Source organism: Eimeria mitis, genomic scaffold, assembly GCF_000499745.2.
Source record: "Eimeria mitis Houghton genomic scaffold, Emh_scaff17, whole genome shotgun sequence".
Taxonomy (NCBI): domain Eukaryota; phylum Apicomplexa; class Conoidasida; order Eucoccidiorida; family Eimeriidae; genus Eimeria; species Eimeria mitis.
In genome coordinates this window covers 58958-82278 of record NW_024015083.1, presented here as the reverse complement: position 1 = coordinate 82278, position 23321 = coordinate 58958, and the positions used below count along the sequence as shown (strand labels likewise).

At 50.8% G+C, this 23321-nt stretch overlaps 1 protein-coding gene across 1 annotated transcript; it reads right to left on the bottom strand.

Moving 5' to 3' along the window:
- Positions 1 to 5724: 5724 nt before the first annotated feature.
- EMH_0016020 (Vacuolar protein sorting-associated protein vps13, related) lies at positions 5725 to 22859 on the bottom strand (the record flags this gene model as incomplete). The annotated part of the gene is made up of 15 exons (XM_038022344.1): positions 5725 to 9246; positions 9353 to 9709; positions 10031 to 11056; positions 11290 to 11487; positions 11620 to 11995; positions 12157 to 12544; positions 12757 to 12800; positions 12922 to 13418; positions 13527 to 13742; positions 14114 to 14842; positions 15020 to 16476; positions 16571 to 18018; positions 18978 to 20984; positions 21084 to 22489; positions 22659 to 22859. The coding sequence occupies 15 exons, from the start codon at positions 22857 to 22859 to the stop codon at positions 5725 to 5727; spliced, it is 13872 nt and encodes a 4623-aa protein (XP_037878198.1).
- Positions 22860 to 23321: the final 462 nt, after the last annotated feature.

Here is a 23321-nt window from a genome sequence, read left to right as displayed (position 1 = left end):
TCTGCTGCAGCAGCAGTGGGCGCCTCAGGTATCCACGAGGGGGATTCATTGGCTGCTGCAGCAGAGCTGCAACTAGCAGCAGCTTCAGTCTCATTGAGTGGTGCAGCAGCTGCAGCAGCAGCAACTGCTGCTGCTGCTGCTGCTGTTGTTGCTGCTGTTGCTGCTGTTGCTGCTGCTGCTGTTGGCGTAGCAGCATCTTCTGGTGCTTCTGCTGCAGCGTTTGCTGCTAATATTTCCTCTCCCTGACTGCCTGCATGCAATGCCTCTGCTGCTGTTTCGTTGCTGCTGCAGCAGCTGCCGTTGCTGCTGCAGCAGCTGCCGTTGCAGCTGCTGCTGCAATCATCATGATGCTGTTGTGTGGCCTTAGTGAGTTCTTCATAAGCAGTAACTGGGGTAGCTGCAGCAGCAGCAGCAGCTGCTGCAGCTAGCTGCCGCATCGGGGTGTCTGCGCACCTCAGCTGCTGCTGCAGCTGCAGGCTCGAGACACAGCAGCACTCCCCACAGCGGCTAGCTGGGGAGCCGCAGCAAGACAGCTGCTCGCAGCGTGAAGACGGAGACACTGCAGTGCTGCAGTACATGGGGGGGGACCGCCACCCACACCCGCTTGCTGCTGTAGGTGATGCTGCGCTTGCTGCTAGCCAGTTGTATGGGGTTCCTGCTGCTGCTGCTGCTGCCGCTGCTGCTGCTCCTGCTTCTGCTCCTGCGGATTCTGGGTCGGGGCATTTCGATACGTCTGCTGCTGCTGCTGCTGCTGCTGCTGCATCACTATGCAAGCATGCAGGCAGCAGGGGGGCCCTGCTGTACCCCCCCACATCTTCTCGTGGGGCCCCCCCGCGGGGGGCCCCCCCCGCTGCTGCTGCAGTAGATAGGGGGATAGATTCGGGTTGGTTGCAGTCTGCTGCTGGTGGTCCTGCTTCCTCCTCAGCAGCAGCAGCTGCTGCTGCAACAGCAGCAGCAACAGCTGCTGCTGCTCCTGCTGCTCCTGTTGCTCCCTTAGGCAAGCAGGAGGAGTCGGTTGAGCCCCCAGCACTGCTGCGGGGGGGCTGAGCGCATGCACGGGCCCCAGAGGGCCCCGTAACAAGTGCAGCCATGGGGAGAGGGTGCAGCAGGATAGCAGCAGCTGCAGCAATAGCTCAGAAGAGCAGCAGCTGCTGCAGCTGCTGCAGCACGAATTCTACCCGTGCAGCTTTTGTATGCTGTCTGGCTGGGCCCCAATGAAAACCACAGTAAGAGGAGGAAAGTAATAGAGGGTGTGTAGCCTATAAATAGATAAAACAGAAAAAAAAAAGAAAAAGAATATAGCGGGGGGGCTCTCCCTGTCCCCCCCAATTGCTGCTGAGGGTCAGAAGGCCTCAGCTGCTGGTGCTGCTGCCCCGAGGGCAGCTGCAGGCGTGTGCTGCAGCTGCAGGTGTTGTTGCTGTAGTGATAGATGCAAATATTTCGTTTGCGGATGTCTTGAAGCTTATGCTGCAGCAGCAGCAGCAGCAGCAGCAGCAGCAGCTGGTCTTGGCGCCGCCGCTGCTCCTGCTGCTATTGCTGCTGTTGCAGCAACTTCTGTGTTTGCGGGGGCCGTCTCCTCACTCCCCAAGAAACCTAAAGCTTTCTTTCTTCATATACAACTCCCTCTCTTAATTATTTATTCACAGCTGAGCAAGGAGACAGTTGGCTCCTGTATTCCGATACAGCAGGCCTCAGCCACTGGCCTGCCGGCCCCGGCCCCCCACTGGGCAGCAGCAGCAGCAGCAGCAGCAGCAGCAGCAGCAGCAGCAGCAGCAGCAGGACGTGCTGTAGCAGCATAACCTGTCTCCTTTCTCTCTATCGCACAATATACAAGTCTTTTTACGAATGTCTTTTACTATTATACTCTACCAGCCTTCAACTAGGTTCTGCTCTTTTGCTTTTTTGGGGCCCCCCAGGGGGCCCCCTTGCTGCTGCTGTCTGCAGCAGCAGCAGCGCTGCTGCCTCTCTGCACGTCGCTCACTGCACCACTTGTTGCTATGTAGGTGTTGTTGTGTTTGTTTTAAATTAAATTATATTCTATTTGTTTCAACTTGTTGGATTTCTGCTTTTTCATCCCGGTTACTGCTGCCGCAGCACCTTGTGCTGCAGCTCGTTTTTTTTTCCTATTGCTGCTGCTGCAACATAATATGCTCTGTGTGGTGTCGGTACATATACTTCTGCATGCATGCATGATGTGTATTGAGGGTGAAATAAATGTTTAAGAAATTTCTGCAGGGTTAGTGCATGCAGCGCTGGGGGGTATTACTATGCTTCTATGTGGGGTTGTTGTATACAGCTAGAGCTGCAGCAACAGAACGAGAGCGAGCCCCCTCTGCACTCCTATATATGAGGGTCATCATAAGCTGCGATAGAGTGGAAATAATTAAAGAAATAATTTCTTATATAAACAGCTTAGTTGCCTTCTTACTCTGCAGGCGCAGCAACACACTAGCCTGGGCCGAGTACAGAGAGAAGAGGCACCGCCCCCTCTCTATACTCTCCCCAGGCTATTGTTTCAGTTGCTGCACACGGTGCTGCAGCTCGTGGTACGAGTCAGCCCCACGAAGAAACATAGCAAAGCCTTGTGTGCTGCATGCACTGACACTGCAGGCAACTGTGAAAAACTTGTATTTCCTCTTGCAGTAGCCACCCTGCCCGCACACACACGCAGACTATGCTGCATATCATATCAGGCTGACTTCTATCTGCACGAAGCTCAGGCCCATGTAGCTCTACTCACGAAGCTAAGAGGCTACGGGGGGTGCTGAGCTCAACTGCGTTGGTGGCAGCACTTAGCTTCAGTCTATAGCAGCCCACGATAAGTCTCTGCTACGATACAGGAGTATCGATACACTTGCTAGCATCTCAGATCTTTATATATATATATATATATATATATATATATATATATATATATATATATATATATATATATATATATATATTTCCTTTTCAATATTCTACCGCATTGTCGCGCATGACTGCCTGCCAATGGGCCTGTAGGGGGATTGCAAAGAGCCGCGGCAGTGTATGAGTTGCATCGTGTTACAAGACAACCCCACCATGCATGCACACCCAAAGCTCTTTCGTTGCAAGCATCACACAGTTTAAAATTGTTGAACACTTACTGGCCCCCCATACCGAGCATGCATGCAGCTAGAAATAGCGAGGCGCCCATAGCCAGAAACCTAGAAAGACAATGTAAGCAACGCTTTCAGCCTAGCTAGCGGCGAGCGGCACACAGGGTATGCTGCAGTGTGTATCGCCGTCGTTCACCCCGCAATTCACATTTCAATATATACAAGTGGAAGAGATGAATGCTGATACAGAGTAGCGCTTGTGGGCGCAATGCAGAAGTAGCCAAGCGGGAGAGCTTCTGCGTGTTCGGGGCTGTAGGGACGGGCAAGCTGTTTTTTTTTATTGCTGAATTCAACTCACGGGTTAACATGAATGAGTATCGTATGCGGAATAGTATGGTTTCATGAGGCCACGCCGGTGTGCTGGCGGCTCTGATGCGGGGTGTATGTGAGATGCCATATGCAGGCCTACTCGACTACACTACTCCTGGTAGTATATCTTGCATTATGTAACATATGGTCTGGCGTTGCAGCATCCCCCTGGCTCCAGGCACAGTCTGCTGTCTGTTCGTTCAAGCTGATTTCCTTTGCTCTGTCACTGCATCTGACATTCATGGGGTTAGGGGGAGTGTATTGCTATTGTTTATGTTTAAAGATAAAATCAAATTTGTGGGCTTCAGCATTGGGGTGTCAATACATGTATGGTTCGGAGAAAAGCACTCTTCTCCACAGCAGCTGAACACCGTAGGTGGCAACGGATCCAGTGCTTTCCGTTTGGCTAGTTCAGCTTGTCAGTATTACTTCCACTCCGCCTAGCCACAAAATAGCATTCGGTTGTACTGCAAAGAGCATCAAATACTTGTAATGCCATATCTCTATCTGAGGCACGAACGGTGAAGGTTACTGCCTCTGGTTCAGAAGGAGGTTTCTCTCGGCGACAGAAACACAGCCAATCCCAGCAAGGCCAAGACGAAAGCCCTCTTATTCCTTTGCCTAGCTTGTTTTTACTTCCGTTGGCTTTGCGCCTCCTACAGGCTTGACAGGTAATTAATTTTCCCAGAAAGGCAAACCTGTGCTGACTGGTGGATACTTGCGACCCTTCTCCTCCATTCTGATGGTCTGAGATACCTTGGGGTTCGTCGTTCTGGTCACGATTTTTCTCATTCCTAGATAGTATACTTCTTGCATTTGGAATACTGTATGCCGTACCGTCAACAAATGAAGGCACAGCATCACTCCCCCCAATTCCCACGATCCTACTTTGCTGATGCGGGGCGCTTGCTTGGCTTAGATGACGACTGCGGGTGAGGTTCGGGTCGCTGGCGCCGAAGCGAATCTTGAAATTTTCCCTTAATGCCTGTACGACGCTGCGTTTGGCAGTGGCGTGGCGTAGATATGCTTTGTATGCAGCTGAAAAATTATGTAAGACGCTCTCCGGTAGCCTTAGCTGGTTTGCAACTTTCACATGCACAACACATAAGCTACCTTGATCATAAGGGGCTGTTTCGCGTTGTTCAGGCCGATTCGGCGCTTCTTCATCAGCATATGTAGCATCAGGTCTCTCTCTATTTCGCACGAACATATCTTGTTGAGCAAGTAGAGCGCCAAATACATATGCTGGCATGTTCACAGCGCATTCTTGAATATCCTCCTTGCGGCAGACCCACTGAGCCTTTCCGTCACGTAAGCAGACCACAAAGTCAGAAGTTACAAGCAAATAGTCTCTGATTTGATTTCTCTTGTTCTCTTCACCGTGATGCTGCCTGCGGGAGCGGGGCGAACGAGCTTGCGGCAGTGGCAGAGATATAATACCAGACTGCAACATTCCTGGCACAAGGCTCTTCTTCGTGCTTGCCTCCAATAACGTCATAGCGCGTGCTGTATGAAGCCTATATTGCGACACAGTCATTTCTGGTGGAAATACACGGCGTGGTCTGGTTTTTTCTATTACAGATTTATGTCGGAGAGCGCTGCTGATTCCTGCAGCAACAGCTGCGATGAGGACAAGTACGGCGACAGCCGGAGAAGCTAGAACGAATGCTATTCTCTGTGCAATGTCGGTGCAAAAGCTCCAAATCCCCGCTTCTAATGCAGTTTGATCGTAAATATGCCTCAAACCAAGTACAGATCCTCCAATCAGCTGAACGAATCCGATGAATCCAGCAGAAATACCTTCAAGGAATGTTTCTGGTCGTTCAATTCGAGCTCGGGGCACCCGGATAGACTCAGGCCAAAAGGATAAAATACCTTGTACATCTGTGAGTCCCAATAATTTCAACAACTTAACAAGGCCTCCAGCTATGTTGCTTATGGAGGTGAAAAATTCACTGGCGAAATTCAGCACCAATGTTGACACACAGTGGATCGCCCTCCAGGTCTTTGGTTCAGCATGGGAAGCTTCTGAGGACACGGCACACTTGCTTACCAAGCGTCAGTTCAACAGCAGAAATGGTAGCACCAGAAGAACACTAGGAATTTATTGTGTAATATGGCGTAGGGGGAATTATCGTTTTACGTCTAATGAAATAATTTGTGCTAGGCGCTACACTCTATCCCAGTGGATCTGAATTATGGAAAAGCTGGCTACGCTGTCCTCAGAAATTCTACATGAGTGGGATACTGTGCTGCCGGGCATCATTGGTGCTTCCTAAGAACTAGTTGACATACCGTCAGAGGGATGGGCAGTGGCGAGTCGCAAGCTGGAAGATACTCCAGTGATGAGACGAAGAGGATTTCCTATGACATCTATGGACGCCACCAGTTTGTGAAGCTGCCAGATGCACTGTTGAATATAAGAAGATCCTAAATCAGTTACTAGTTGTTCAGCATTTGTGAAAACACACTGCTGAACCAGGAGCCGGGACTTCATCGGAAAATTCGTTATGTCAGTCATTCGATCTCCAAGAACTTCAAACTGGCGTATAGCCACCAAGTTTCCGTGCCCTGAAGTGTCATGGCCCCTCTGCAGGCGTTGGGATCGAGTGGAAAAGATGATCAGCATAGGTCTTATCGCAAGTTCATGGATGTACAGAGGCTTTAAGCTAGCTGCCACAGGAACCGTTGTTTGCGGAAACGCTCGCAGCTGCTGGTACCCGGAAGTGTTGACTTTATTGCCAGCTGCATCTTGCACCAGCTGTATGTTGCGCTCTTGCAGTGACATGAGGAAAAATGTCCTGTTTTGTACGAGCTGCATAAGGAAACGAAGGAGTACAGAAGTAGTATCTGCCTCAACGTGCAGTGCTATGGGTGCAAGCTCGACATCAACATAGTCTAGCAACGTCGCCTCATCCCTCCATTGACCACCCAGCTGAAGGCGGAAAAAAAGGCTTCGCTTTTCCCCTTGGCTTTCTTCCAATGATTCCCATGCTGTCAGAGGCTTAGCAACGGAAGATAAAAGGCCTTCAGAAGCTCCGCTTGTCATTGATCCATCTCCTGGAAGGACTAATTTGCTTTCTCCGTGAAGCTCGACTCGTTCTTCGAGTGTTGCATGTCTAAGGATCGTTCGGTGTTGAGCGCCCTGAACACCATTGTCTATCTGAAGGGATTTTATACAGAAACGAATGTCGTGTACACTTGCTTTGTGGAGTCTTCCCACCTCAAAACGAATTCCCGAAACGCAGAAAAATGCCAGTTCATGTGGAGTAGGATCCACCAAAGATATGCCAAATCCTTGAAGTATGATTCCCCCATAAAAACCCATTTCAAGAAACGAAGCGTCTTTGCTCGGCTCGTCAACTTGGTTCATCTCGCTTGATGTCGACGATACCGGCGTTCGTTGGGAGAGCTCGTAGCTCCCCCCCTTCCCCGTCCGCTTGAAACTATTGCGGATATTTCGTGAGCTGGGGACGTTTATTATACTGCGGCGATTCAGAAGGGTTGTCATCCGGTGTCGCCGCAGGTCCTTGGCTTCCATCTCCTGTGACTCACCAGATCCACTCGCTGCTTGTCCCCCTTCATTAGCTCCTGTATCTTCAGCAAACACCGAAGACCCGGAGGAGCTCTCCGCACTGCCAGCAACGGTGCCGCTCCTCAGCCTGCGCGCTAAACTTAGTGTTTCCCTTTTCTGAAACCTAAGCGTTTTACGCTGACGCAATGGATCTTTGGGAACAGTTGTTTGGCTGAGAGGGACGCTCAATGCATTTTGATCTGCCCCTGTCTCTCGCTCTCGAGGCGTCGCCGAAAGCTGTCGCTTGTAAGTGGGAACAGTCAGCTTTCTACCAGCACGGATTGGCCGCCACACATCAATCTGTGAATGGGGACGAGTTAGGGTCAATGCTTTGATCTCTCTTTTCTGTTTGTGTTGCGCTCTTTTTCTACGAATCTTGAAGAGGTCGTGCTGTAGGTTTTTCCAAACTCTGCGTGCTCCAAGAGCATCCTTCAATGCGGCAGAAGGCGCATCAAGTGTGATGGTTACTCGCCTCCTGCTGCCGCGAACGTCCGTAACGAAATAAACCTTTTCTTTTGAATTTGGCAATGTTAGGGGTCGGTGGAGTCGAACTCTGGCTATGTCACATGTCTTCACCACCTTCTGGTTCTGGTCCCAGAAAGAAAACCGCAAACACTTTTTTTCACGCTGAGGATCCGTCCAGGCGTAATCGACTTGGCTACCTCTATCGAGGATCTCCCAGACATGTTTGCTTCGAATGCCACTCTGAGCAAAGGCAATTATGTGGTTAGTATTATTTACCAAAAGATACTCTGATGCCAAAGGCTCACTGAATACCACCGCAAATGCAGCGTTCTCAAGAGACCGGATAGCAATATGAATGTTGTGGTGTTCCCACGATAGTGCCCTTCCACCTTTCCCAAGGACACCTCGGCCTGAGCGCTGGTCAATGCCTCCCGCAGAGCACAGTAAAGGTTCTACTGGGGTCTTCAGGCGAACTTGAATGGAGGCGCTGCGGGATACCGACAACTGAGATGACCACACAACCTTTTCTATGGAGTGGGCCTTTACAACTCCATCACCATGTGAATTCGACAACTGGGTAGTTGCAGTTGCATCTGTTTTCGTAAGTGTCTCAATGATTGCAGGGTCTGTTTTGGTGATGCATATGAGGGCTTCGCCACGGGGTCCTAAAGCCTGAGGATGGAAAGCGCATTGACAGCCTGGCACGAGACGAAGCGGGGGAGCATCGCCATTGGTTTCCTTCACCCATATGTCACATGAAAGACAATTCCTTAGTATGAAGCGGCTGTGGATGCTTATTATTCTAGAGCGGGAGAAAGGCGGAGGAGCCAAGGCCACAGTGACTCCAAAGTGACGCGATTTTGTGGCCGTTGTTCCCTTGGATTCAGCATTCCCTGATGTATTCATTCGCACAGAAACTGTCGAAGGACGGCCAACAATGTCAATTCTAAATGCTGGACTCAGCTTTGCAGTTGCCGTCCTCCTTGAACGGGCAGCCTTTATATCTTCAGCCAGAGCTGGACCAATGGCGTCCGTTTGCAAACGAAGGTGCGCTGCCTCATCATCAGGAGCAATTCCTAGAGCAAGATATGCTTTGCCTTGTGAAGGCACCCCCAAGAGCCTCCAGTCAAAGGAAGCCATATACTGAATTGGGCGGCGACAGTAAGACACAGCCAGTGCCTCAGGCTGTCTATTGACCAGCCAGAAGGGTGCAAAGATTCGAATCATTCTGACGCAGGTGCACCACATGTGCCTCTTGATATTCGTTAGGCCCGCATAGTCGCAAGAAGACGAACTATTATCACTTCCCCCGACGTTTGAAGAACCAGCACTTTGCTGCACCCATCCCAGGACTTCAGCTTGGACAGAAAACTCCGATGGCTGATGTCTGGAAAGGTGGCGATACAGTGCTGAGCGTTGCTGTATTCTATTTCCAGAACTATCAAGAATACGAGACCGTACGAAGCATACTGTAAGGTCCAGCGCACTTGCGGGTGCAGGCGCATGACAGTCTATCAACAAGGGCTTGGATTCATATATGTGGCGGTACTCCGACCCGCAGGCGGTTGTCTCCAACTCGAAAACAAATCCGTTAGCAGCCCTTTGGACATCAATGTCACCCCCAGCTGCTATGCGTCCATAAGGCAAAAGCCGTTCTTGGTTGTCCGGAGCTGTGGGTGCAGCAGGATGGCGTTGTGCAGTTGCCGAGCTACTGGGGATAACTGACACCCGAAGAGGTTCGAAGAGCCGGTTTCCAAGCTGCTCACCACCGCACACATGCAAACTACCAAATTCACACTCAGGATAGAGCGTAATTACCAAATACGCATATGTTTGCGACATAATGTAAAGGTTGAGAACTTACACTTATGGGTGCGTTGAGCCCAACTTCAAAGAACAACGGATCCGATTCAGATACTAAGTCGCGCGACTGTCCATAAACTGTGACGGCAATTGCATTAGAAACTACACGGCTCCCTTCGTTATTGTCGATGTTAATGTGAGTTGATTGGTCTAATGTGCTGCTGATAGGATCGCCGGCCGCATCTGTGTTGACCTTGTTTGATGGCGACTGTCTGTAAAAAAATTCCAAAACCTGAGGCCGGCAGTCAAAGGAGATGATGCTGTGACTGGTTTCCAATGCGATCTGCTGAAGGGTAGAGTGCTCCAGCAGAGGTTTTGCTCCAATCGAGCGAACGAGTGAATATAAGTCATAGTAGCCCTGAAAGTTTGCAAAATCAGCACACAAGGGGGCGGACTGCGGCCAACAGCTCCGAAGAGGATAACTTATTAAGGGGTTGTGTTCAACTACAAGTTACTTAAGCCAAAATTTTGTGGAACGTCTTTATGCAATTTAAAAGAGTCAGCAGCATTGATGGCCAGTTAACCGAGAGATATGAATTGCCGAACGCTAGCGCGGTGTCTGCTGGCCTTCAACAGGGTGTGCCGTCCTGGGTTCTACCCGTAAGCAGATAAATATTGCAAAGCAGACTACTGGGAATGAGGAACTGCCACTACGATGCAGCGAAATTTTATCGTTTACCTTGGCTTCCATTCCCTGAGCTTCAAAATATGCAGGAGTGGATTGCCTATTTGAAAGGAGTGCTATGAGGCGGCGCCGGTTATCCGTTGTCAGCCGGCGATAGTTACTTTTCTGGGGAGGCATGAGCCGTTGTGCTGGAGTCTCTGTATTGCCGTCACGGCCGTTGCTCCCCTTATTATCCGGGGTATTTTCTTCGGTTCCAAGCATCGCAGTGACGCACGATGAGGGAATAATATACAAAGGTTCAACGGCCATGTCATCTTTCCACTTTTCCATGATACTATTATAAAAATTGGGGAAAGCTTCTACTTCTTCCGATGAGGCCACCCGTGGGCCACGGGTCGCAGTAGCCTTCCCGTGTATCTTAATGCTTGTTAGGGGCACCGTCATAACAGCAGCTCCACGGTTCGTTTGGTCTGTCAGGTTTTTGTGCCTCCAGAAAAATAAAGAATTAGATGTCTGCGGTTTGGCATCTGCAGGATGTACAGCCGGCGTACCCTCAGGTCTTGGAGTGGCGGAAAGTGGGTCTGGCTTTGCTGGGGAGTCTCGGGGTTCTACAAAGGAACCCTCACGTGTTCTGTCCAGGCCCAAGTACCCCAGTGTGTGAGCGACAACTGCTCTGGGGAGGATCCAAGACAAAGGAACATGCACGACTCCCCCACGTTCTTGAATATTCAAGGGACAGCAAGGAGAGACATTTGTGGTTTCGGTTGCAGACCTTCCATCAGATGACGGCGCCCGCCTGGCGGAATGTTCGCTGTTAGCATCTGAATGTTCATGGCTTGCGGTGTCTAGGACTTCTTTCTGCACCAATGGCTCTGGTGCGAGAGACTCCACGCTTACGGGGGCAGAGGGGACATTTATTGTATCTGTATTTCGATTTGGGCTCAAAGATTTTCTTGAAGATGGGGAAGGGCCCTTTGGTGCCTCGACGCTCTGCCGATCGTCAACAGAGGAACTTGACGACGCAGTTGAAGAATCTTCGACTGGCGTATCCAGTACAGCAACGGCAGGATGAGGGAATACCTAAATAGCAGTTCACAAACTTCTATGTATAGAGCACGTCTTTGGGCACAACACAGAGCTTGGAACTTAATCTGCCCCTGTAAATTATAGCAAGGAGTTTAAATATAACAAAGCGGAGAGGAAGCGATATACGAACGTACCATCACTGGGGTAGATAAGTTATTTCGGATGGAGACCATGGAAGACAGGTAGGTATTAAACGTTCGGCTACTGGGTACAAACACTGTCCTGACAAGGATGCGTGCTGAGGCATGGAGTAACTCGTGCCGCTGCCTTTTTCTCGCATCCCGCATCGGTGGATTGTTCAGATGTGCTGGCAGCTTGATTGGGAGCTCTCGCACGGAAACTTGGCTTCCATCGAGGCACAAGTCGTCTATCTCAAACTCCGACCCCGCAATTTGCAAGCGTACGACAACCTTCCTTGTTTGGCCCTGTGTTCCCAGTTGACAGAAAAAGCAAGCGCCAACACACACGACAAGCTTTAGTTTTTAACCGGCTGAGAAGTGGTAAGACAGCAACGCGTCATGCAGTGACAGTAAGCAGGTGTAAGGAATGAACCTTACGTGGTCGTCTAAAGGCACGTGAAAGCTTTCTCCATGGCATAAATGTCTCCAGCCTCCAGTCGCATTGTCTGTGTCTGCCTGTGTTTCAGGTAAAGGGGTGAGCGGGTTGGCGTTGGTGGCTGCATTGTATGCACTTCCATCCAAGGAATTGCTGCCGTCGTGCTCATCGTCTTCAGCTTCTTCTGAAGTGGTTGAGGAGGGGTTGCTTGCTGCAAATGCAATCGTTGCAAAAGCTTTCCGGCGTGTGATGCCGAAATCATCTGTCACAAGGTGGTGATCGAGAATCAGGGAGTTGCTTTCCTCTCCTTGTGCATCTGAAGCACGTCGTTCTGGATTCGGGACGTGGACAAGTAAAAGCAGGCCTGTCATGTTTACTCTGCGTGGCAAGAAACAGCACGACGGGTTCAACTCCATCTCTATTAGTAGCTCAGTTAATTTCCCGTAGAAACAAACACGTTAGCCAGCTGAGTGGCAAATTTTGCTTACAACAGATGTAGAGGAGAGCAGCTGGCTGGCGGTGAATGTGCGGATGCCTACAACAAGGGCAGAGGCTGCTCTTCCACGGCCACATTGTTTTGAGAAGGACCTTGCAAACCTTTTGCGGGAGATCCAAGCGACCCGTGAACACGAGAAACAGAAGGTGGATGTACCGAATGGAGGGGGCCGGTTGCCAGGCCGCTATGCTCTAAGTACGATTGGCCTTCGGCGGCAGATGCAGACGCCGACTCTGCACCGCCGAGTGTCTTGCTGGGATCAAGACCCTCCTTCCTGCGCTCTGGGGAGACGTCGGGAGCGGCGCTCTCAATTCTGCTGTTGCCTTCGGGAAGAGCGTGCGTATCCGAGCTTCCCTGAGGATCAGCCGTTCGAATGTTCTTCCTTGAAAAGTCGATGCTTTTCATCGTGCTTTTAGATTGCTGAAAAAAGCCTGCACGCCAATGCCACATTACAGTTGGGGATTTAGAACCTTCCAAGGATTACCGCGAAAATATATTGTTCTACGGTGGAAAAGCACAAATAACGCCAGCTAAAGTAGGACGACAAGCGCTCTGTGGATACGCTTTCAAGAACTGGCGTTCAGGAGAATTTGAATCGGTTTAGGGTGGACGATAGCGTTCGTCGTATGGTTTGACAACTTACTTGGTGGAGAGCCGCTGCGGAGAGCAACGCGCAGATGTTGCTGCCTGCGCAGGGCAGAAGACATCAACCGTAGCGTTGTGCGAAGCTTCGATGCTTTACCAGGTGGGGAAAGTGCACGTAAAGATACTTGGTGCTGTTGCAAGCTGGCATGGGATAGGCCCGCACTTGTTGAGTTGCTCTTGCAGTGCTCGTTGAGCTGCCTCGATGAGGTTGGCAGTGTCTAGTACTGCATCCATGAGGAAAGGCGCTGCTGTCAGGTTAATCCAGGAGCAGTATACTTCTGCGCAGAGCTCCGTTCCGTACTTGCCCCAAATTCTTGCAAGCTGCTGAAGCTTTCTACTGCGGTTTCTGGAGTCCTTTGTCCAAGGGTAACAATTACCATGTGTGTCAATGCCTCTTCTTGCTTCTGCAGCTGCGAAGTCCCCCTCCGAGCCACGGTAGCTCCAGTTGTTCGGGAAATATTTCGACTTCCTCTCCGACTTGGTATTAAAGAGGATGGAACGTTGTCGTCCGTCTCTTTGCTTGAGATCCTTCACATGCGCTCCGGATGCCCATACAGACTTTGCTCTCTTCATCACTGTAGGCCGCTCGGTCAACTGGCGTGCAGTTTTCTCCAAGGGAGAACGTGGTAGTAGCGTCTTCAGCAGAAGATCTCCTGGGGTCTACGTAGCATCAGCAAGCAAGCGCAATCCACCAATGTCTTTTGTAAAATACCGTATGAGTCGGGGAAAACGTGGTGCATGCCTCAACATTGATAGGAATGGACGTACATATCGAAGATCCACGGAGCAGTACCACGGTTCCAGGATGGACTCTAGGGCTATTCTTTCCTTATGTAAAGCTTCCGCAGATAGCATCATTTTAATGCCAAACAAGAATTCCTTCTGTTCCTTATCATCTTTCTTGGCTGTGCCCCTTTGAGTCCTTGGCAGCTCCTTTGGCTCTGGGGGAACAATTTGTCGGAGTTGCTGCCGTCCGCCCAACACCTGTGACTTACGGAGAGAGGCTGAGTCAGGTAGAGGGCGCCTCAGAGAAAACCGACCAGCCACTGACCTTTGTCGCTGTCGTTTCGTGCTTTTCATATAGGAGTAACTTCGTGGGTCTGCTTTGAGATAGCAAACATCAAGGAAAGGGGAGAGCCTGCAGAAACTGAGATTGCCGTACACAAAACAGAGCATAGTCGTACTAAGCCTGGCAACAGAGCCAATGTGCAAACCACAAACGCAAACTATCATTGCAGGCAACTGCAGAAAAACGGAAAATACCCAGTGCTTGGTTCTGCACGTATCTACTAAACGCAAGTCATATATTCAGGGGGAAACGACAGCCAAAGCTCTTACTCAAGACCGCAGCTAACTTCTAGATCTTCGACGGTGAAATGCAGGGACGGGCTTTCAAACTGGATGCACTCCATCCGTATTCTCAAAATGAGAACGGCGTCGAGGGAGTTCAATATCCTCCAAAACCAAGACAAGGCGTTTTCTGCGTCTTCATTCGTTTTGGCAGTATCTTCAAGAGCAGCAGTTGTACGGTTCCTAGTAGACTCTGAATGGCATTCAACGCCGCTTTCTTTGCTTCGTGAGGCCGCTGAGCTGCCTATAGTGCATTGATAGAGGCCTTCATCGACTGCTAACCCTCTAGGTGTGCCCGCGAAGGGCACAAAACCTTCGGCCACTGCGGAAGAAAATGAAGACTCTGGGCTCTCAAAAGATGATTGCACTCTTCCAATTCCATCCGGAGATGTCATAGCAAGAAAGCTGGCATTTGCAAGCACTGCATCATGTTTTTGACTACTGAGGCAAGGAGCTGCCAACAGTGTCCGTTGGCGAGAGTTATCTAGTACTCCCACATCGGCAGATGGCTCCGCATTAGCGAAGCAGGTGCGCGGACGTTTGAGATCTGTCGTCGTCGATGTATCATTTATTTCGGATACTTTGACCGATCCATCAGCTTCTTTCTTTCCAGAGTGCATTTCTGCTGTTTCAGCCGGCAATGCTGAGGCTGCAGTAGGACTTGTCAAGAAAAGCTTTTGAAGCAGCTGAAGTAGTGACATTCCAGCGACAACTACCGACGGCTCCAAGTGTACCTGCGAGTTGATGCCGCATGCGGACTGCCACTGTTCACGCAGAATACCGTTCTGTCCATTCTCTCACAGTAGATAAGCCAGCGTAAACGTCCAAACAGTCAACTCTAGTACAGGCACTAACGGGCAATGTCGGTGTTTTCAAAATGCGCGTAGCCAGAAAGACCAGCAAATACCTACCAGCAAAGGCTCTAACTCGATTACTGCTTCCCCCTCGTTCTCGGAGTACTTCTCTCCTCGTTGACAAACGTTCGCTGCCTGGCTGCATCTTCTTCCTGCTGTTTCCGCACCAATACCCCTCTTTGCGCCCTTCTCATTCGGCATGCTATCCGGCGGAGGCTCCTCCGCTCGTGTCAGAGAAGCGCTAGTCTCCCAGCCGGGCCCTGCAGCTGTCCTGTAGGAGGCTCTCATTCGGCAACGACAACCATCAATGATGGCGTGCCTTTCTACAGTCAGGACTGTTTGATAACCGGTCCTTCCTTTGCGATTTGAGTCTACACTGGCGCGGAAACCCCGAGTTTGGCTGGCAGAGGATGTGAGGGGGACGTCTAGTACGGGATCGGCAGTTGGTTGCGACACTGTTGCGGAAGCAGATCTTTCCCTCCTGGCATTGCAAGACAAGCTACGCGCAATCCGATGCCCATCGAGAAGTGTTAATGGGGGCAAGTCTGGAGCTCCGAATCCTGTGGGCCTCAAGCAACCTCCGAGCGCTGGGCGACCTGGGGCGTCCCGTCCAGGAAGCCCCAAAACCTTCCGCAAAATCTCAACAAAATTTGCTAAAGCTTTTTCAGAACCACCTGGGCCTTGCAACAACTCGGAACGCACTTGATTTACATGTCCCAAAAGCCTCATGGTTTTATGCAATTTAGGAGTACTCTTCACTCCATCTTGATAGTTTCCAGGTTCTCCCGTGCGCGAATCTGCGTCGTTTGCATTGACGAATGAGTGGCACTCTGAATAAAAGGAAGTGGTGGCAGAAAAGGAAAAGACGCAAACAGGAGGGGCCGTGGCTAGTATTGCCTCCAGTAAGTTCTGGGTGCCTTCTCTTGGCATTCTGTCCGCTTCGCTTTCCCTATTTCGCCCGCTGTGCCTCAAGGCAACGGGGGAGCCAGCGGCGCTCTCCAGACCGGATATGGCCTTGGAACTCGACTGCATATACTGGGAGGAAACACTACTACGGGGCTGAACCTTTCTAGATACAGCAGGCGCCTCCAGAAGAGTTTTTCGACGTGGTGGATGTCGCGTGGAACAGCTGGGAATCTGCTGTAGCCAGAACAACTGGTCGTCACTGCAGAATACCGGAGCTAGGGGAAGGTTTGGATACGGAGAAGGCGTACTGGTAGGCACAACAACATCGCAGTGAGTGACAAGAATGCTAATACGGACTCTCCAGGGGAGTTCGTCTCCATTTTGCATTGCAAGCACAACGTCCACACTTTCACTGTTCCAGTTTTGCGCCCCGCTCTTATCTCTGCTCCCTGCAGTAGGCTTGTCGCTTTCTAGAACCGTTTGACCGATGCTTGGGTCCTGCGATTCAGGCCCAGTTGCCGAAGTTGCAGCTTCCGCAGGCGCCGCAGACTTGGGAGCAGCTGCTGCATAAGCGTTACTAGCATCGCAAGCCACCTCCCCTGCAATACCTGAATCGGAGATAACGCCACACGAAGGAGCCTACGAAATGACGCTTTGGCATACAGGTGGCACACCGGCAACGCCTCTAGCTGCTCGACCCACCGATGTGTTCCGAAACAATCCCCCAGTCAAGTGTAATCCGGAGAGGGGTGCACCGGACGTCCATAGAATGTATAAGCGCTTTAAGGCATAGCGACGCTTCAACGGAGACAGCAGGCACCTTCGTTGCTAGTGCTTGCCAGGTTTTCCTCGTTGCTATCGCTGCGTGCATGCATGCAGGTATGAAGAAGCACCGGTCTCCCACCAAGTCCTCGACCAAGACCTCTTCCTCAGCAGCGTCCTTTCGTAGCGGATCAAGACTAGACGAGAAAGCGCTCAAATCGGCTTTTTTTGCTGCACTCTCAGCAGTTCCGCCGCTGATGGTATCGTACGGATTGCTACTTCCGCCACACGCACTGCCGCTGGTCACTGGATTGCATCTGGAATCCTGTTCTTCCATCTCAGATGACTCTCCAACTTTTTCCGTTTTGTACTCCCCTGAAGCCTTCATCCCTGGATACGGGGGTGGAAACATCCAGCGGGTCGTCAGCCTCAACCGTTTGCTAGCAAGCGCTCTTCGTAGCGCCGTGACGGTTGCAGAAGGTAGCGCCACGCTTGAGGAAGATTGGCCTTGGAAATTTGCCGCTTCGGAGAGGGCAGCTGCAACGTCAGCTGCAACTTGCTCAATATCGATGTAGTTAGTGCACTGAGGAGGCATAAATTGTACGAACGGTGTGGAGGAATACTGCTCGACAGGGAATTTTGCAGGGGAAGCGCCACACGGATCTGAATCCATAGGCACATGGCCCATATTTGCTGCCCCGCCGATTGTACAGCCTTCAGAGCTAGAGCTGGAGCTTGCGAAGCCAGTGCGTTGGAAGTGTTTGCTTCCGATGGATGCATCACTCATTCCGCTCAATTGATCATGACCTCCTCCCCTAGCTTCCGGAAGCACAGGCTCAGGTGTATCAGCCACTACAGGCCGTCCTAGAGAAACGCATACTTCATCTACAGTTGCCATGCAAGCAGTGTATGTGCTCTGAGCGAGACAGCTTAGCCGCATGCGAGAGTTTCCCACACTACACCTTAAAAGTAAATTGTTTCCCAGGCTCCATATGCGCCTTCCAGTTAAACTAGCTGCATTTTCAGCTGCGCTTGCAGTTGTAGTTCTCAGGGCAACAGTGCTTTTCTCTTTGTACAGTCGAAACTCTAGAATTGACAAACCCAGCCTCACGTCGAACCCAATTAGCCCGTTCGATACTCGCTGGCTACTTTCATGTTCCGTCGCTTGAGACGATTCTGAGCTTTCATCCATATCAAGTGCTGTTTCGCTAGATTTGCTGTCAAATTCGGGGTAGTCGTCGCTTTTGTTTTCGACTTCCTCGAATGTAGATGACCCTGGCGTCAGTTGTTTGCGAAGGGGCGCAACTGGCTGAAGGTTCGCGCTGTTGCTTTCATCGAACGCAGATGGCTCCTTGTCACGGAGGCTTGTACCAGCACGCTGCATGCGGCTGAGAAGGAGCATATGCGCTGTACGCTTACGCGGTATCGCGGTGGGTTGCTCAGGAACGCCAGAATTGTGTAGGCTGCGGTGAAGATAAAAAGCAACTCTTCTAAAAGCGGAGCTTTTCTCTGTGTTGCGCAGGGAATCCCCGCTCACTCTTCCAGATAAGTCGCTCAGGCCCCCGGACGTTCCATCGCGTACGGTTTTGCGACGTGCACGAATGCTATAATGTCGGACAATGTCTGCTGCATACTTTGCGCGAAGCATGCGATCCTGAAACTACACAAATTCAAGTATCACACTAGTGTATTCACGATTGGCTCTACTGTAAGTCGCACGGGAAATCAAAACGTTCTTCGCTAACTTGGCAATGGAACGAAGAACAAAGAATGTAACACTAAAATGTAAGGCAATATACACAACCATGAAGCGGCATTCTGGCTTGAGCAGTCTACAGCGCTCCCCAAGACGTCCGTCGGTGAGTACGGGTCGTTGAAATCTGAAGTGAAATTCCTATCCTTTCTGTTGCGGGGCATTTCAGTGTGACTGTTTGGCCCGGCGTTTACTCAAGGGAACCAAGGCATACCTTTTTGGTCTTTGAAAAAGACTCAAGCAAATGCAATTTAGTACTGCTCGAATCCTTTCTCTCCGTTGGTGGGGACGTGGCAGAACTTGTGCTGGGTACAGACTCGAGCTCTGGGCTGTCGTCAACTTCCGATGTTGCATTCCACAGTGAACTAAAAACCTGTAGTACGCTTTGCAGCTGTCCGAGGAGTCCAGTGAAAGCCACTATATCCTTGTCTGTTAAAGTAATACAAACGCCACTGCGTAAAAACGGAAGGTACGCATCGCACTGTCAACAGACCAACCAAATCAGCGTCCTTCTCAGCCGCTTGAAGAGATGCTGATTCCAATTGGAATAGCAAACTGATTAGTACGTATGTGGGCAGCTGTGCTCTTTTGCACCTGAAATCTTGATCTTGAAAGATTATAGCGAACGCCGGCAAGTCCGTAGGTCTATGAAGGTTGTTGCAGACATCAATATTTGCAATGAAGCCTACTGGCCACAATATGTACTTTCTTGGACCATCATCCATTGACTCTGAGCTTCCAAACCTGCCACTGGCTTCGCCTGCTTCGTTAACGGATGCCTGGCCAGACATCTCCAGCCGGTTGTCTGTGCTGTCACGCATCCATTCCCTGTGCCGCCTAGCGGCGGAGTTCGTCCGGAGTTCCTCCCACCTGCTGCATTTGCTCCCTACAGATGAAGATGTGTTATGAGGGCGGATTTCGTTTGTGGCTATCTCTGTTAAGGCGACTGAACACCTTTTCGGGGCGTCTGCTTTGCTGTTCAAGAGCGCACACGAATCTTTTTGGCAAGCAGATAGGCTACACTCAACCTGTTGGCAATTTATGACCCGCTGCAAGCAGGCCCCAGTAATAATGATCGAATATCTGTCGTATGCTTCGCCAGTGTTGGTCTGACCGGATGGGTACGGCTGTTGCTGGGACTCTTTTAAGCGGCTGTCGACCGATATCACCCCCGAATGAAAGAGCACACCGCGGCACTGCGAAATATCATGGCTAAATGGAAGGAGCAACTTGTGTGATGCGGGAACATCAACGCACATGTCAATCCTTGGATGGTCAACCTCCCCAACAAGTAGCTGGGCTAAAAATAATTCATTTCTGTGCAGTGCATCTTGAACTTCTCTGCTAGCCGCTTCGAGGATGCTGCTTCCTTGCACTAGGTGCACTGGTTCTTGCAGAGCTTCCACAAGATACGCAACTGCAGCTGGTGATACTGTGCAAAGCAGTGAACCACGTGTTTGAAGGTACAACCGCATATCTGGGATACCTTCTAGCGGCACGAAGGACTTATCAAAGCGCATCCACCCCCCTGCACGGGCCTCCTGATTAGTCTGCATCCCTCCATCATATTCTTTTTTTGAAATTTGTAGTGGACATCCTTGCCGTACGCAGTTCGTGCTCCAGTCTAGGATACACGCAGTGTTGATAGGTTGAAGTGGCGACAATGGAGGAGTTCCATGAATATGATTAGACCCACAACTCGCACATCCGCTAGAAGAAATGGACGGCTCAGCCGAACTGTCTTTGCGAAGCCCTTTCGAAGGGTCGGCGAACTTATGGCCTTCCGTGCAGGATCTTGTACGCGATCGGCTGGCTACCACGCGACGATGGTTTAAGTTGGGCATCAGGTTGTCAGTGATTTGAACGCCCTCAAACGCAGCAACTAGTTGCATGCGAAGGTCGTAAAACATTGCATTATGGGCATATAGCTCATCAAAATTTACACGTATGCATGCAGGAGCTTCGTACGCAGCCGCCAGTGTCACCTCCAAATCGTAGAGCTCCACGGCGAACTGGACACTTTTGGAAAACCGACAAGGCTGCATCTGCTGAATGCATTTAATCATCTGTAGCTCTGCTTCAGATGCCTCAGACAACTCTTCTGCTATCTCATCTACCAGTCCTTGCACTGAGCCAGTCTGTGCCCCATTACCAGACGAAGCAACGACACATTCCGGACCATCCGCATCACGGCAGTATATTCTGCTTACTGCCTGCCCATCGTCGGATGTTCTACGAGAAATTGTTATCCCTCCACCCCCTGTGTATTGTTGTGCAGAGTAGCTAGCTACACGCTGAGACTGGCCGCGGCACGCTTTCTGCTTTAAGTCTTGAAGCGCCAACTGCCGCAAGGGGAGAATAACTGTTGGCCAATACTTTGCCTCGAATTCTTGAATAACTTTTTCGTCAGTGGCTCCTTGAGTCTCCCAGTCTCTGGTTTCCACAGAGCTTGCAGAAGCCAATGCTGGCTTACATTGCCCTGCCTTCGTTGAGCAGCTAAGAGCTTTTCCAGTATTCGTAGCAGTCAAAGCGTAGCTCACGAGATGGCGGCGCCAGGCAGACCGGTAGTTCGCCATCTCATCTTCTGTTGGTGTAAGCTCCCTGAAAAAGGGTGTCAGAATGAAAGCACATCAGTCGGTTCGGGAAGATAGCCAGGAACACCGGCAAATGACGGCAGCAGCTGAAATGTTTCTGACTTACAGGCATTCTGCATAGACGCCTGATACGAGCTCTTGGTATAAAAAGATAGCATAGTGTAGCCAACGAAAAATGCAGGCTACCTGAAACGTTGTAAACTGCAAAAGGCTATTCCGAGAAACAATAATGACGGTGAGAGCGGGCAGCGGCTCCTTCTCTAGTTCGGCCGTTGCCGCCACATTTTCTCTCGACTCGCCCTTTACTACTGGTCCACCGCTGGCGTCATCACATGCGGACCTCAAGTACGAAGCCGACGGAGAAGGGCGTGGAAAGGCTCTTTCGCTGCCAGGAGAAGGAGCTGTTGGTCGCTGTACGCACCTCACTCTAACTTCCACCTCTCCCGGTTTGAGGATGTACATATGGTGAGCAGCAGTTCGATTTGCAATTTGCCAGAGGACCTTCGGGCAATACAAATCGCTGAAACGCAAGAATTCGGCTCGCTTCTCTTGCTGATCAGCATTATAGGACATGTTTGTTCCAGTATTTTCAGTCTTATCCACTGCAGCAGGAGGGTGAAATATAGAGTTTGCCGCTCCCTTGTCTACGATTCCTACTTCCCGCTGCCGGTTTTGATCTGGCGTGGACGCTTGAACGCCAGACGTGGCAGCGGTCCGCATTCTTCTTGCATTCACAGTTTGGCTCAGGGTGCTTAGTGGTAGGACACCTGCAATGCCTTGCCCCTCGCCATCACCGGGCCTTCTAAAGATGGACCAAGGCGTAGATTCTTTTGCATTGGACGACTGATAATCCACGAGAAGGTACTTTTGCAGGTCTTCAAGTATCTTTCCTCTGTACGAGGCCGGGTATGGAAGCCACGATACTTGCTCGTGGCCATTGTTGATGGGGTCTAAATACGCGCAGGTATCTTCCATGACCGTCTTCAAGTGGAATGCCTCAGGAATCTTCTCGTCAGGGGCCTCATTGTTTCCCTGCCGACCCCCAAAAGATTTTATCCAGTCAAGCCAACTTTGACAAGATGTGCTACGTGAGGCCGTCGGATGACCAGCGCTGCCGTTGCCCGATGTAGGGATACCCGCGGAAGGCTGGCCTTCCGCATCCCAATTGGAATCACATCGAACGTTGAACAACCGTGTTGCGCGTAAGCCAAAGGCGAAGTGTTGTCCTGATGCTGTTTCAGTGTCCTCCAGCCTTACCTCTAACCTGCTCACTGATATTTGAATTCGTTGAATAACAGCATACGCTGCTCTTTGCAACACAGAGGGAAGACCCGATTCTTCCCGCGCATAGGTCAAGCATTCGTCCGTTAAGAGAGTGAGATTTCGCTGTTGATCACGCAGGAATTCCTCTCTCTCAGCATCCCATGCAGATGGGGGCTGGGTGGTACCAACTACCAGCACACCTTCAGCCTTCACGACTATAGGCTCGGTGAGTAGACGAAGTAAGTTGAGCTGTAGGAGGCGTAGGACACACATACAAGTGTAAACACAGGCGTGAGGAGGTTCACAGCGCGATTGGCAACAGCGCAGTCAAGGCGGTACGCTGCGCACGGAACCAGCAAAGCGTTCCTTGAAATATTCTGACGGTTAAGACTGCACATTAATAAACATGTGGACATACTTTGATTTCGAGCTTCTCCACATGACCGTATGTCACGTCTACGGGTATTGAGAGCGCCGCCAAAGCATCCGGCTTGAGTTTCAGGTTCCGCAGAACCAAGCTACCTCCCAAAATAGACGCATACAGCTGGTGCGGCTCAAGATCCTCAAACACTGCAGAAAGGGCCGTGTTGAGGTGCGGCAGCAACAACGATTCTAGCATTTTCACTGCACACCAGCGCAGAAAGGGTCCTCACTGCTAGAGCAGGACCTCAGTGGTGTAGTTCCTCAGAAATCTAGCTACAAAAAAATCACATCTCATAACTAACAAGCTAAACAAGTTAACAGCGAATGGCAGCGTCGGCGCCATAGAACCTATGCAAGTCGTATATGGCACTCCGTAGTGCCACCTGGCATCTTCCAGGGCGAGGCTTCCCCCCCCCTCTTGGAATCGCACTTCGTACCGCTCCCCCTGCCCCTCGAACCCCTCTTCCAGAAGAAAGAGAGGAGTTCTTTAAACGTGGGAGATCCCACTGGAGTTCGGAGATGCACGGGCATAGGGGGGTGCCTTCAAGAAAACGAGCAAAATGGTCTGTAGAACTATCACTGCAACAGCTACCCATGAATGGTTGAGCTTAACTTGTTTTAAAAAGGTTAACAAAGCTCATTGATTACAAAATGAGAC